Here is a 16,700-nt window from a genome sequence, read left to right on the forward strand (position 1 = left end):
CACAAATACTGTTTTTGCTTGAACATCTTGGTTCGAGTATAATTGTCTTTAGATTTGACTTGTTAAATTGTAGTATTCGTTTACGTTTATGTTCATGGATAGTATGAATAAATCATCTTTAAATTTTCCATTGTTATTTTCCACATCTGCTCAGCGTAAAGTACCTCCATTTGATTTGGTTTTGAACAAATACAAACTAAGGAAAGTGAAGTCATAAACTAATATTTGAGCTCTTGTGATTAGTGATTCACAATTAAGTAAATGGCCTTCCCAATTTTTGATCAATTTCTGGACTAGGACGCACAAAGGAAAAAGAAGTGCTCCTTCAAAAAATAAGAAAAAAAAAAAAACTCTTAACTGTGGATTATGAATGTGATACCCTGTCCCACGTCAAAATAGTGAAGTGTTATAAACCAATACTTAATTAGAATCTAGGCGCTCAAATCCAACTTGGGATATTCATTTTGGACTAGTAAGAACAAAGTTCAAATAGTTGGACTTGACTATTGAAACTTTGGTTCCATTTTGGACTAATGAGCATGGAGCCTAAATAGTTGGACTTAATTGCTGAGACTTTGATTGTGTCATGGGCTCTGGGTGTGACAATGAAAACTTTGCTTTATATATTTTTTTAATAGGTTTCTTTTAAGTTGTGTCTATTGCCTATTGGCTATTATGGCTATGCAGTTTTCAATCCATATATTGACTAGGCCAATAATTCATGAAAATTTTGTTGTAGGGAAAGAAACTGAAAATAAAAGTTAGTTTGACTAATTATTCTGTTGTATGAAAAGTCTAAAGATTCAACTGTGTCTTGGATTGGGATTTTCATCCACGCAAAGCCTAAAAAAAGAAGAGTGAATGTGATTCCCCGTCACACATCGAAATAGTGATGTGTTATAAACCTCTATTTATATAGAGTTTAAACATTCAAATCTAACTTGGAATATCCATTTTGAGCTAGAGAGGATAGAGCCTAAATAGTTGAACTTGGCTGTTGAGATTTTGGTTGCATCATGGGCTTGCGAGCCTGGGCCGTGACAATAAAAACTTTGATTTATTTTTTTTAACGGGTTTCTTTTAAATGACGTCTATTGCCTGTTGGTGATAAGTGAATATTTAACGTACATTTTGTACAAATTTGGCATGAATTTTTGGTATGTTTTGAGAAGATTAAAGCCATATTTGAACTCTTTTGGTGATAATTGCTTAAATATTGTTTAAGGATTCCAAAATTGATATATGACTGGATTAATGCGTTAATTTTGTGAAATTGTGAAGGTAATTGATGTATGAAATTCATGCACAAGCTGAAAGAAATGTAAGGGTCATCCAGAGGACAAAGTACACAAGAAATTGGGAGCAAAAATGTAGAAAAAGAGAAGAAGTGAAAAACTGGAAAATTGCTCAACATAGATCCGAGTTTGGATCCGTGTGTACAAGAGAGATCCGAACCCTCGTCTGTACTTCTGGCGGAGTGTATCCGAAGTCAGGAAGATCCGACCTCGGATCCATCATGAAAAGTCCTCGGATCCACAGATTCGAGCGCGGATCTGTTTTCACTCCTCGGATCCATGGCTCGGATCTACCTCTCTCCTCAGCAAGTGGCACAGTCGTTTTTCTTTACCTTTCTCACAACTTTTCCAGCTATTTTGAGGGATAGAAATCGGTGGCATATGCTTCTGCAACAAAAGAGAAGACCAAATGAGTGTAGACAAAAAAAAACATCATATCTTTGACTTCTTTTTACAAAATCTGAGTGAAGGAAATTATGAAAGAGAAAAATATACTTTCTACCACTTTTTATGCAGAAACACAAAAAAGAGGTGAGGGCATTACCATACGTAGCTAGTTTTCCTTCTTGTAACTAGTTTTCTCTCTAGCTAAGAGTTCTTGGAGAAGCATTGTTGGAGTTTTTCACTTGTAATCATATTGTGCAAGAGCATAGCAGGAATTGGAGAGCTTCACCTTCAATTGGCTAAACTTTCTTTTATCTTTCTTATACTTGTACTTTATGATGTTTTGCATTAATAAACTTGTGATTGTGATTGTTAAATCATTCATGAGTAGCTAATTTTCTTTATCTAGGGAGTAGATGAAACTTATGGCTAAATAATATGAATTGAATGTGATTTACACTTGTTATATCTTGTATTAACTTGTCTACTTGTGTAGCTGTGATTACTTGTTATTGATTGATCACCAATAGCTTGTTTATAGTTGTTATTGTTCAAAGAGAATTGGTAATAACAATGGAAACACATGAGTAGAGATTGAGTTGTATATTCATGAAAATAGAGATATACTTAGGTGAATTATTTAGCATTTCATGAAATAAAACGGAGTAGTAATAGTATTTCACCATGAAAATAGGGAAATCTATATTGCTCTAGGCCATTTCATCATGAAAATGAGACTTGGTAATTTTGGAAATGAATCTCTGGTTAAACAAGAATAATAGCAAGAAGTAAATCCATCATTAGTGTTGTTTATGCCATAAGTGGAATCTACATCCTTAGAATCTTTCTTAAGTGAAATTTCTCTATTTGCATTCAGCATTTGTTAAACTAGATTTGTATATCAGATTTGTAGACTACAGCATTATACTTTCTCTGCTCAAATTAATTGTAAGTCTAAATAATAGAGAAAACAAGGGTTTAGTAATTGTTTAAATTGCTCCTCGTGGGATCGACCCGATACACATCTTGTACTACAATTGCGACCAGTATACTTGCAGTCCAACGGGTGTAAAATCAGAATTAAACTTGCATTGATATAAAAATTCCGTCAAGTTTTTGGCGCCGTTGACGGGGAACAACAATATTAGGGCCTAATCATCTCTATTAATTTAGATATTTTCATTGTTTTTATTCAAGTTGTTGAATTAAAACTGCAAAATTTCTCTTGTTTTTGTTTGTAGTATATGCACCGGGCGTCTCTAGAAGTTGTACTTTTCAATCCAGAAATTGAGAGGACACTACATAGACAAAGGAGGAACACACTACAGGAAGAGGAATAAGGGATTTGGCAACCAATAGAGGAAATCTTAATAGAGCTTCCATTTGAAGAAGAAATGGCAGAAAATGAAGCAAATAGACGAGTTCTACGAGATTTTACTCTACCAGGAACACAAGGATCTCAAACGAGCATAGCAAGGCTTTCGGTAAATGCTAACAACTTTGAGATTAAACCATCACTTATCCAAATGGTTCAACAATCTCAATTTGGAGGTAATGCAGTAGAAGATCCTAATACACACTTAGCTACATTCTTGGAAATTTGTGATACAATTAAAATGAATGGAGTTAATGATGATGCTATAAGGCTAAGATTGTTTCCATTTTCATTGAGAGATAAGGCCAAACTTTGGCTACACTCTCATGCTCCTAATACTTTCACCGGATGGGATGATTTATCAAGAGCATTCTTAAATAAGTATTTTTCACCAGGTAAGACTGCTAAACTTAGAATGGATATCACTAGTTTTAGCCAATTAGAAGGTGAATCATTATATGAGACATGGGAAAGGTTTAGAGATTTGTTTTGAAAATGTCCACATCATGGACTGTCGGAGTGGTTAATCATACAAGCCTTCTATAATGGTTTAGTTTTTTCTACTAAAACTATGATCGATGCAACTGCAGGTGGAGCTTTAATGGGTAAATCACCCCAAGAAACTCATAATTTGATAGAAAAAATAGCAGCAAATAACTACCAATGGGCCAATGAGAGAGGTAATACAAGATGTCACGCAGGTATGATAGAAATGGACACTCTCAATATGCTGAGTGCTCAAATGAATAATGTGATGAAGTTGCTAAGTAGATAAGGTGGAGTTGGTCCAAATTCATCTAATGCACATGTAGCATGTTGTTCTATATGTGGAGGTGAACATGATACTAATGAGTGTATTGATTTTGAGCAGGTATAATTCGTCAATAATTACAATCGTAATGCTCAAAATAACTCCTACTCGAATACTTACAATCCGGGGTGGAGAAATCATCCAAATTTTGGATGGAAGGATCAAGGAAATCAACCAAGACCAACCAATCCATCGGGATTTCAATCAAGGCAACAAGTTGAAACTAAATCTGGTTGGGAGATGGCAGTGGAAAAACTCGCAAAAGTTATTTCGGACAGATTTGAGCGAGTAGAAGGAAGATTAGACCAACTCACTACAATGTACAGGAATGTAGAGGTCCAAATTGGTCAAATTGCTAGTTCTTTGAATAATCGTAATCAAGAAAAATTACCTAGCAAAATGGGGATAAATCCTAAGGAGCATGTCAAAGCCATTACTCTTCGTAGTGGTAAGCAATTAGAAGATCCTCCAGTGATGGAAGTTGAGAAAGATGAGAATGAAAAACAAGAAGAAAAACAGAGGAACCAAGAGGCGATAGTGGAAGAAAATAGCCGGGAGAAATCAAGAGAAAATTAACCATCATCTTCCGCTACCATTCCAATACCTCCTGCAGTTCCATTTCCACAAAGATTAAAGCAGAATAAGTTTGATAGGAATTTTGAAAAATTTGTTAAACTTTTCAAACAATTGCACATTAACATTCATTTTGCCGATGCTATTTTACAGATTCCATCTTATGCAAAATTTCTCAAGAAAATCATGACTAGAAAAAGGAAGTTGGAAGACTGCGAAACAATAGCATTAACTGAGGAGTGTAGTGCAATTATACAAAATAAGCTACCACCGAAATTGAAGGATCCAGGAAGTTTCTCTATACCTTGCATCATAGGTAACATTGATTTTTCTAAAGTATTGTGTGATCTTGGTGCTAGGGTATCATTGATTCCTCTAACGGTGGCTAGACAATTGGGTTTGAAGGAGTTTAAAAGCACTAATATTACTTTGCAACTAACGGACAGGTCTATTATATATCCACTAAGAGTGTTGGAAAATGTATTGAAAAAAGTTCAAAAATTTATCATTCCAGTGGATTTTGTGGTGTTAGATATAGAAGAAGATGTATCTATGCCAATTATTCTTGATAGACCATTTTTAGCTACTGCAGGTACTATTATTGATGTTAAAAATGGCAAACTGAAATTTCAAGTAGGTGAAGAAGATGTAGAGTTTAATTTGCATGAAATGGAAAAATACCCTTCTTTTACCGATCATGCATATTCTATTGGCACAATTGATAAACTAACTCAAGAGATGAGCCAAGTCAATTTTGACTTTGATCCTCTTGAATATTGTTTAATGAGTTTAGGAATGCAAGAAGGAGATTGTGGGGAGATTGAAGAATTGGTCAAATATTTGGATTTTCAAGCACCTTATAAAAGGGGTAATTTGTATGAAAGTCTTGGCCAAGGAAAAGGGCTTTCACCACCTTCAGAAATTGAACCTCCAAAACTAGAGCTCAAACCACTTTCAACTCATCTAAGGTATGAATTTCTTGAAAAAAATAGTACTTTACCTGTAATTGTTAGTGCTGACCTTGATGATGAGTAGTGCAGAAAGTTGTTTAAAAGTTCTAAGGAAGCATAAGAAGGCAATGGAATGGACAATTGCAGACATTAAAGGTATAAGTCCTTCTATATGCATGCATCGTATTTTATTGGAGGACAATTGCAAACCAGTGGTGGAAACACAAAGAAGATTCAATCCAAACATGAAAGAGGTAGTAAGAAATGAAATTCTTAAGTGGCTTGATGCAGGTATAGTTTTTCCTATCTTCGATAGTGTTTGGATTAGTCCAATTCATGTGGTACCAAAGAAAGGTGGAATAACTACAATCGTCGGTAAAAATGATGAATTGATTCCATCTAAACTTGTGGTAGGGTGGAGAGTGTGTATTGATTATCGTAAGTTAAATACGGTAACAAGAAAAGATTATTTTTCCCTACCATTTCCTGATCAATTTTGGAGCGAATAGCCGGATATGAATTTTACTGTTTTTTTGATGATTTTTCATGATATAATTAAATAGCTATAGCTCCAGAGGATCAAGAGAAGACCACATTTACATGTCCTTATGGCACTTTTGCCTTTAGAAGGATGTCATTTGGTTTATGCAATGCGCCTGCAACTTTTCAACGTTGCATGATGGCTATATTTTCATATTATATTGAGAAAATTATGGAGATATTTATGGATGATTTTTCTGTGTATGGTTCATCTTTTGACCATTGTCTTCATAATTTGGAATTGATTTTGTAGAGATGCGAGGAAACAAATCTTGTACTGAATTGGGAGAAATGTCATTTTATGGTAAAAGAAGGAATTGTCTTAGGACACAAGATTTCCTCCATGGGAATTGAGGTGGATAAAACCAAAATAGAAGTTATCGAAAAATTGTCACCTCCAAGCAATGTCAAGGGGATAAGGAGTTTTTTAGGACATGCTGGCTTTTATAGACGTTTTATTAAAGATTTTTCTAAAATAATAAAGTCATTATGTGATTTATTATGTAAAGATACCCCTTTTCAATTTGATGACAATTGTTTGGTTGCATTTGAAAGGTTGAAGAAGGAATTGATTTCGGCCCCAATTATAATTTCACCTGATTGGTCACTACCATTTGAATTGATGTGTGATGCAAGTGATTATGCGGTTGGAGCAGTTTTGGGACAAAAGAAAGAAGGACGATTGCATGTCATTTACTATGCTAGCAAGTTGCTAAATGAGACACAACTCAATTATGCAACGACAGAAAAAGAGCTATTGGCAGTGATATTTGCTTTGGATAAATTTAGATCCTATTTAGTAGGATCTAAAGTTATTATATATGCTGACCATTCAGCTCTTAAATATTTGCTACATAAGAAGGATGCAAAACCTAGACTAATTCGGTGGATTCTTTTATTGCAGGAATTTGATGTGGAGATAAAAGACAAAAAAGGATTGGAGAATCTAGTTGCAGATCATTTATCACGTTTGGAATATATCCCAATCAAATATCAGGTTCCAATTCAAGAGAATTTTTCAGATGAGTTTGTCCTAGCACTTAGAAATTCTCCATGGTATACAGATTTTGCTAACTACTTGGTCAGTGGAGAGATTTATCATCAAAAGAAGAAATTCTTACATGATGTCAAAAGTTACTTTTGGGAGGAACCATTGCTATATAGACATTGTGCCAATGGTATGATACGAAAATGTATTCCTGAAGATGAGGTACATAATGTTTTATATCATTGTCATAACCTTGAAACAGGTGGTCATTTCAGTACTTCAAAGACTGTGGCAAAGGTATGGCAATCAGGATTTTATTGGCCAACTATATATCGAGATGCTAGAGAATATGTTAAAAATTGTGATGCATGCCAAAGAACTGAAAATATATCTCAAAAAAATGAAATGCCCCTGACTACATTCTTGAAAGTTGAGTTATTTGATGTATGGGGTATTAATTTTATGGGACCATTTCCTAGTTCTTTTAATAATAAGTACATCTTAGTAGCAGTAGATTATATTTTTAAATGGGTAGAAATAATCGCTTCACCTACTAATGACTCTAAGATTGTATTTAGATTCCTTAAAAAGAATATTTTTAGTAGATTTGGTATACCCAATTCCATAGTGAGTGATGAAGGGAAACATTTTTGTAACAAATAATTGGATTCCTTATTGTTTAAATATGGTTGTAGGCACAAGACGGCACTTCCATATCATCCTCAAGCCAATGGACAAGCAGAGCTAGCTAATAGAGAGATAAAGCTCATTTTGGAGAAAACTGTGAATAAATCCTTCTAAATTGATAAGTTTTGGGATGAGAAGGCCATAAAATTGACTATGTGATTTACTTATTTGTGAAATTAGGATAGAATGCGAGAATTGATTTGAATTTGTTGAAATTAAGGCATAATTATTTTTTATTTAATAGAAGATTATGAGTATTTAGTATAATCTGAGAAATGACATAATGATTGGTTTCTAAGTTTTTGAGGAATTAAATTTAACAAAAGTACGTGTATTGTTTTATCTATTGAACAATTGAAGTAAGTTTTGTGTAAAATTGCTTGAGGACAAGCAATGATTCAAGTGTGGGGGAGTTTGATAAGTGAATATTTAATGTACATTTTGTACAAATTTGGCATGAATTTTTGGTATGTTTTGAGAAGATTAAAGTCATATTTGAACTCTTTTGGTGATAATTGCTTAAATACTGTTTAAGGGTTCAAAAATTGATATATGAGTGGATTAATGCGTTAATTTTGTGAAATTGTGAAGGTAATTGATGTATGAAATTCATGCACAAGCTGAAAGAAATGTAAGGGTCATCCAGAGGACAAAGTACACAAGAAATTGGGAGCAAAAATGTAGAAAAAGGGAAGAAGTGAAAAACTGGAAAATTGCTCAACACAGATCCGAGCTCGGATCCGTGTGTACAAGAGAGATCCGAGCCCTCATCTGTACTTCTGGCATCCGAGGTCAAGAAGATTCGACCTCGGATCCATCATGAAAAGTCCTTGGATCCACAGATCCGAGCGCGGATCTGTTTTCACTCCTCGGATCCGTGGCTCGGATCTACCTCTCTCCTCAGCAAGTGGCACAGCCATTTTTCTTTACCTTTCTCACAACTTTTCCAACTATTTTGAGGGATAGAAATCGGTGGCACATGCTTCTGTAACAAAAAAGAAGACCAAATGAGTGTAGACAAAAAGAAACATCATATCTTTGACTTCTTTTTACAAAATCTGAGTGGAGAAAATTATGAAGGAGAAAAATAGACTTTCTACAATTTTTTATCCAGAAACACAGAAGAGAGGTGAGGACATTACCATACGTAGCTAGTTTTTCTTCTTGTAACTAGTTTTCTCTCTAGCTAAGAGTTCTTGGAGAAGCATTGTTGGAGTTTTTCACTTGTAATCATATTGTGCAAGAGCATAGCAGGAATTGGAGAGCTTCACCTTCAATTGGCTAAGCTTTCTTTTATCTTTCTTATACTTGTACTTTAAGATGTTTTGCATTAATAAACTTGTGATTGTGATTGTTAAATCATTCATGAGTAGCTAATTTTCTTTATCTATGGAGTAGATGAAACTTATGGCTAAATAATATGAATTGAATGTGATTTACACTTGTTATATCTTGTATTAACTTGTCTACTTGTGTAGCTGTGATTGCTTGTTGTTGATTGATCACCAATAGCTTGTTTATAGTTGTTATTGTTCAAAGAGAATTGGTAATAACAATGGAAACACATGAGTAGAGATTGAGTTGTATATTCATGGAAATAGAGATATACTTAGGTGAATTATTTAGCATTTCATGAAATAAAACGGAGTAGTAGTAGCATTTCACCATGAAAATAGGGAAATCTATATTGCTCTAGGCCATTTCATCATGAAAATGAGACTTGGTAATTTTGGAAATGAATCTCTGGTTAAACAAGAATAATAGCAAGAAGTAAATCCATTCATTAGTGTTGTTTATGCCATAAGTGGAATCTACATCCCTAGAATCTTCCTTAAGTGAAATTTCTCTATTTGCATTCAGCATTTGTTAAACTAGATTTGTATATCAGATTTGTAGACTACAGCATTATACTTTCTCTACTCAAATTAATTATAAGTCTAAATAATAGAGAAAACAAGGGCTTAGTAATTGTTTAAATTGCTCCTCGTGGGATCGACCCGATACACATCTTGTACTACAATTGCGACCTGTATACTTGCAGTCCAACGGGTGTAAAATCGGAATTAAACTTGCATTGATATAAAAGTCCCGTCAGTTGGCTATTATGGCTATGTAGTTTTCAATCTACGTTTTGACTAGGCCAATAATTCAAGAAAATTTTGTTGTATGGAAAGAAATTGAAATTAAAAATTACTTGACTAATTATTCTGTTGTATAAAAGGTCTAAAAACTCAAGTCTAACTTGGGATATCTATTTTTGGCTAGCGAGAATGGAACCCAAATAGTTGGATTTGGCTGCTAAGACTTTGATTGCTTTATTGGCATGTTGGCTCGGAGTGTGACAATGAAAACTTTGGTTTATTTTTTTGAATGGGCTTCTTTTAAATGACGTCTATTTCCTATTGGCTATTATGGCTAGGTAGTTTTTAATCCACATTTTGACTAGGCCAATAATTCATGAAATTTTTGTTGTATGGAAAGAAACTGAAAATAAAAGTCAGCTTGACTAATTATTCTATTGTATGAAAAGTCTAAAAATTCAATAGTGTCTGGCATCTAACAATTATCATGGCAACTAGATATCTTACATATGTAAAACCTAAGGGCACGTTCGTGGTCTAATCTTTTAATAGAATTTTAGTTAAATTTTGTTCATTTACAGTTTTCAAGTTGGAATATCTCAACCTTAATCATCAAGGCTAGTTCATGGCTAGATGCAACCTTGGTTCATGTTTTGGATATTTTTATAATACAGGCAAAAGGAAGAGTTCCATATAGTTTATACTAATAAGGCAGTACAAATACTAATTTTTATTGAAGGTCATGAGCCAAAAGTATTATCAAAACCATAAAACATTGAAGAACAGAAGATGTTGTAAAGAAAAAGAGTAAAAAATGAAGATGTATGGAAGCAAAATAGTATGCTTAAGAAAGGAATTTTCCTCATTGAAATATAATATGCTTAAAATCATGAACCAACTTACTATATTTAAGTACCTCTCTTATCTGTCTCTAGAAAAATTTCAAGGCATCTAGTGAAATCCCAAAGGTATTATTATAATTTATCTTATCAGATACAAAGATGGAAATTAAAGATTTGCTTCATGGCCATGAGCAGCTGCTGATACTCAAAGATGACGATACGAAGAATCAGAGGAAAGATGGCGAAAAATCACTACGAAGTTGATTTGCATGCAGAAAGGGAGTGTTTGAGTTACCTACATATTTCTGCAGTAAGTGTGATATCTTCCTCCATAGAAAGTGTGCAAAATTGCCTCTGCAAGTTGCACATCCCATGCAGTTTGAGCACCGTCTTTCCCTTGTATATAAAGGTTATCGAAAACTAATGGAACCATCAAGATATTGTAGCAATTGTCATGGTTATATGTCCGATGAATGTTATATTTACAAGTTCTTACCTTGTATATTCGAGATACGTATTGAATGTACTTTGCGTATTTTGAAAGAGGGCATATTCAAACACGATGATCACTCGTATCCCTTAATGTTTGTGCCGAGAAAAGCAGAATTCTATTGCAATATTTGTGATGTAGAAGGGTCCAAGTTTTCCTCTTATGTTTGTACTATTTGTTCATTTTGGATCCACAATATTTGTGCCTTCTTACCTGCTACCAAGGATACCAAACTTCATAATCACCTCCTCTCCTTGGCATTTTGTTTTTCGGTAGAATTTCATCATTATAACCTCCAATGTGATATCTACTGCAAGGCTTTCGAGCCATTGATGTGGATTTACTATTATGGACCATGTCACTTTTTTATCCATGTCAAATGCCATTGGAAGACATGCACTATTACTAGTAATGGCAACGAATCTTCCATGTATGTAAGATCGATTTTTAATTTAGTATCTTTAACATTCACAGTTTAAATTATCTACATGTCTTTCATCATTCCATATACATGTGATTCTTGAATTCATAGTTTTGATGAATTTCATGTGAAAGTTGATCACTTTAAGTATTTTTAACACTTGCTAATTTTTTCTCTGAACTGATAAAAGTATTAAGCATGATATGATCAAACTACCATAGAGTGATATATCTATGGATGTGATAAGACCTCTCCTGAAGAAAAAAAGGCTAATTGAAATACAACCATTGGAAGAGAGAGCATTCAATCCATGAGCATCCACCAGTACTTCTACAAAATGTACAAATTGACCAAGAAAGGACCAACAAAGAAATACTATATGATAAGTGTGTTGAGCCAATTTCCTCTTCATATTACTATTGCTCTAAGTACATATACTTGCTTCATGTGAATTATGCCCATCTGCCAATAGAATTGTAGCACCAGAGTCACCTAGAGCATAATCTTTTGTTGAGAAAACTCAAACAAGATTATGGATACTTCTATTGCAGAATTTGTCATGCAAGAAGCAACGGATTTTTCCATGAATACAAAGCTTGTCACTTCCAACTTGATCTCAAGTGTGTTATTTTGCCAACAACTATTGCACATTAAGCTCATAAAAGTATCTTTTGGATCAGAAAAGAGTTTTACACAAAAAGGATCCATACAGGTTGTGCAATGCTTGTGGGAAACATATTTCTGGCTTAATGTACCACTGTGATAGGCTTTGCTCCAATTTCTATCTGCATTATCAATGCGCTATTCTGCCTTGAGCCATCAATCATAGATGGGACAATTGGACAAATACCAACTAAACTTGAGGTTTCCACCTTTCACTGATCATCCAGCAAAATTATATTGTGAGATATGTGAGGAAAAGATGCATCTTAAGCATTGGTTGTATCATTGTCGCAATTGTGATTAATCATTTCATTTTTTTTGCGTTCCTCAATTGGGCAAGAACCATCATATTAAGTTTGGTTACACTTTTCAAGTTGACAATCGCCAACACCTTCTGAAATTTGTTTAAGAAGGTAAATATAAATCCAGATGTGCTCATTGTGTTATGAATTTGAGTGGCTATAAGGCTTATGAATGTAGAATTTGTAAATTTTCACAACACTATAAATATGCTTGTGGCAATATTCTTGCTAAGCCACATAAGAAAAGAATCCTTCTTAGACAACAAGAATACTTGGGTGAGAAACCAGATTTAGGATACACAGGAGGACTATGTGCAATAATGTGAAGTGGACACAGTAGCTTGCACCTTAGCTTGAACACTCAAAGACCACTATGAATAGTTTATTTTCCATTTACATATATGTGCTAACTACAATAATGGAGCTATAAAAGCCATGCCTAATAAGATAGTTTCATTATTGATAGGAATTTATTGGTTCATCTCAATTGATCATTTCTTCTCAAAGTTTAACACAATTTGCTAGAAAGTCATTTGAATGTTTAGTCTAAACGACCGATCCGAGTAACGAAACTAATTGTATCATTTAGAGATTGCAATTTACTTGTATTTCTATCCATATAATCTTTGCCTATTTTCTCCTTTTGTTTACTCTTTACTTTCTTGAATAATTATTGATGAGCTTTAGGATTTTCATGTGCAATGTAAATAGTTTGACAAGTTGAATATAAAAGATATACATGTAACTAGAGGTGGCAATATGGATAAATGGTTCATAATTGGTTTTGACTAAATGGATGGTGGATGAAATTTATCCAATCCATATAGATCCATTTATTAAATGGATCTAAATGGATTAAATAAAAACCAATTATCCATTTATAATCCATTTAAATATTTTGGTTACTTTGTTTTTGTATTACCATTTCTTGTAATATGAATAGTTTTGAGAAAAAGCCGGAGTATTTATAAACACAATAATCTTGGACTAGTCTAAATCGTGAATTTCTCGACGTCCTAATCACTTTTTTTCTCACCTTCATTAATTTGATGTGGATCTATTCTGCAAGTTTCCGTTAATAATTCTACAGCATCTGAGATGTCAATTAACAACCACATGCCCCAAGTCTTCAGCGTGCAAAGGGCATTGGAAATTAGTTATGTTTAAGTTGTTAAGATTTTCCCACTCAATCCTTCATTCAACAGCTGTCACATGTGGTCCTTCATTCCCAGTTGGTTCTAGTTAGAGGGATCTATCCGTTTCTTTTATTTGGTTTTTAGGGAAATGGATATATGTGATTTTTGTGGATAATCCATATAAATCCATTTAATTTAATGGTTTTACTTGGATCAACCATTTAAAACCAATACCATAAATGGATAATCCAAATCCATTTAATTATGGATTATATGGATGGATAAATGGATCTCAATCCAAATTGCCATCTCTACATGTAACAACTAATGTGTTGTCTATTCCAGAAGAAAATAGGCAGTATTTTCAAATAGATTAAGATATTCATGAAACATTTCGACCATAAGCATTCACTGGTATTCTTAGTCCAATCTGGAGAAAAATTATAAGCCAATTCTGTTTTTATCAAAAGTAACAAATGTCCAAGAATCAATCTCACTGTCCATCCTAATGGAGGAATTGAGACATTTTGTTTCCTTTTTCCTTGTGAGCTTATTGATTCCACTTAAAGTAGGGTCACAATTCAAACAATAATGATAATGATATCTTGAAGAAAAGGAAAAGAGGATTAGGCATGGATAAAATTGATAGTAAAGATAGAGGAAGGTACTATGTTCAATAAAAAATGGTGCTAATTAATGCGAGTGAGGAACACTATTTTGTAATTAAATCACCTAATCCAAGACACTCTATGCTATGCATCAAGCCTTTGTTATGTGTACTAGCTGTGCATATTCATGAAAGTTGTTCAACTTTATTAGTAATGATGAAAATATGACCATCATGACCATCCCACTCCACAGACTACAATTTTGAATGTTACAATAATATGTTACTATTGCGGTTGGTATGGGAGAATATTAGATATGACAATTACAAGAACTAGTAAGCTATCACCATTTAATGATAGTGAAATATACTTTATTTTTTTGACAATAAAATATTATTGGTAATTAGTAATTAGTATAATTTCATTATGTGATGCACATAAAACTTGCAATACCTTTTCCTATAGATATAGATGAACAGATAATTTGCTTATGTCAGATGTCTAAATTGTTGCAATAATGATCCGCATCTATAGTAAGATATAATTCGCTATTTTCTTAAACTAGTGAAATAGAACATTGGACTCATAAATCTGCTTTACTTTACTCGGAATATTGTGCCAAAAAACAATTACATAACAACTGGGAAAAGAGGGGACATTCTTTTAAATTAAAAAAAAAGGAATCTACACTTTGGAGTACATGATCAATACTATTAAATGGAAAAAGGATCAACTGAATCAAATATTGTGAACAAGAAAATCTTTAATACAAACAAATATATTGTTAAAGAATGAAAAAGGGATTTAACATGATGAATTAAACTAGTTAATTTGAAGAGCAAGCAAGGAATATGCCCTTCACTACTGGTTAAATGTTGGAGTATTATCTACTTAGTTATAAGTTCAACTGGTTAACCCTGAACTTTCAATTTCACATTCATCAGAGCTTTATAGATAGTTTGAATAAATTCAGAAGACGTACATGATAAGGCAGAAGAGGAATGGAGGTGAAACATTTCAGCCATAAGCATCAACTTGTGTTCAAGACTGAGGGAACATTTGAAGAAGAAAAAGAAAAATTGCCTAGTTATAATTGTAATATGTGTCAAAAATTAATTTCATTTTTGACCTACTTTTGTAACCATGTGATTGCACCTGTCTCTACGAGGTATGTGCAGAGTTGTCTCAGGAGATTCTGCATCTAATGCTCTCAGTCCATCTTCTTAAATTCATCACTTTGGCTCAATCTCAGCATCGATATGATGCTTGTTGAAAAGATTTCTCGGATTTCAATTACAATTGTCCTAAATGTAATATGTATATAACATAGAATATGCTCTGAAAGTTTAAAATCGACGAATGATCAGACACAATTTTCACCAACATTCGTTGACACTTGTAAAAAAAAATGAGTCAAGCAGGTGCTATGCTTGGGACCTCTTGATGTTTGTTCTAAATAGCAGCATTAATACCCCGTCTTACATGTAAAACTGCTTATTTTGGATACACAAAGATTGCGCTTCATTACCGACTACCAAAGGATGTGAGTCTCATGACCATGATCACCCCTTCAACCTAGTTTACGAGCTTCCAATTGAATTTCGAAGCTATGATTTTGAGTGTGAATTTTGTAGCGAAGTATTGAAACCAATCGAATAAACTTATTTTTGTGATCATTGTAGATACTTCGTCCATGTCTATTGCCTAAGAATCCATGTTAAGTTTGTCTTTTGATCTATGTATTGAATTACTGCATTTTAATTTCCTTCAGTGACGTTTTATGATATTCATTAGACTTCTTTTCTGCATTGACTAATATTTTTTAGGATTTAGGAGTGGCATACATTATGATCATAGAGATGATGAAGCTGATCCTAATAAGCTGAGACTTTCCTACAATAATATGTTCACTAAAGCGATCAAACCTTTGATGGAGAAAATAGTACAAGATGATTTAAAATTGTTGCCAAAGATTCAATATTTTAGTCATGAGTACCCGCTAATTCTTTTTTCAACTCGGTCAATGGAGAATGAAAAAGATACTGACCAGAAAATGCTATACGATAGATACATTGAACCAAGTTTAACTCCATACCATACTTGTGCCCAGTGTAAGTACGTGTTGCACTTAACCTATGCCAATATGCCTGAGAAGTTGCACCATCTAGGTTAATATGATTTTACTTTGAAAAAAATTTAAAAATGAGCTGGAGTATTTTTGTTGCCTGTGGTGTGATACTATAGGTAATGGCTTTTTCTTCAGCTGTGAAGAGCGCCATCTCCAAATTCATCTTAAATGGATCATCTTTTAATCATGTGGTGATTTGGTTTACAAACTTCATTAACAACATATTTTGTCCGATTCAAGTTATTGAAAAAACTCATCTTTGCATTGCGATGCCTGCAGAGAAGACATAAGTACAAAGATGACTCATTACTATAGCTATCGTTGCGGTTTCTCTTTATATGGATGCGGTACTACTTTACCATGTTCAGTCAAGCATAGATGGGACAAATACCTCTTCTCTTGATGTATCTGCCGTTTCAGTAATCA

General features: G+C 33.6%; 1 protein-coding gene and 1 non-coding gene across 2 annotated transcripts; one reads left to right on the top strand and one right to left on the bottom strand.

The window, feature by feature from the left end:
• Window positions 1-3,460: 3,460 nt before the first annotated feature.
• Window positions 3,461-3,567, bottom strand: LOC113728342 (small nucleolar RNA R71). Its single transcript, XR_003458066.1, has one exon. It is a non-coding gene; the product is annotated as a small nucleolar RNA R71 (small nucleolar RNA).
• A 538-nt stretch (window positions 3,568-4,105) lies between these two features.
• Window positions 4,106-5,473, top strand: LOC113724594 (uncharacterized). The gene is made up of 2 exons (XM_027247482.1): window positions 4,106-4,396; window positions 4,592-5,473. The coding sequence occupies exons 1-2, from the start codon at window positions 4,106-4,108 to the stop codon at window positions 5,471-5,473; spliced, it is 1,173 nt and encodes a 390-aa protein (XP_027103283.1).
• Window positions 5,474-16,700: the final 11,227 nt, after the last annotated feature.

This window comes from Coffea arabica, chromosome 2c, assembly GCF_036785885.1.
Source record: "Coffea arabica cultivar ET-39 chromosome 2c, Coffea Arabica ET-39 HiFi, whole genome shotgun sequence".
In the NCBI taxonomy this organism is placed as follows: domain Eukaryota; kingdom Viridiplantae; phylum Streptophyta; class Magnoliopsida; order Gentianales; family Rubiaceae; genus Coffea; species Coffea arabica.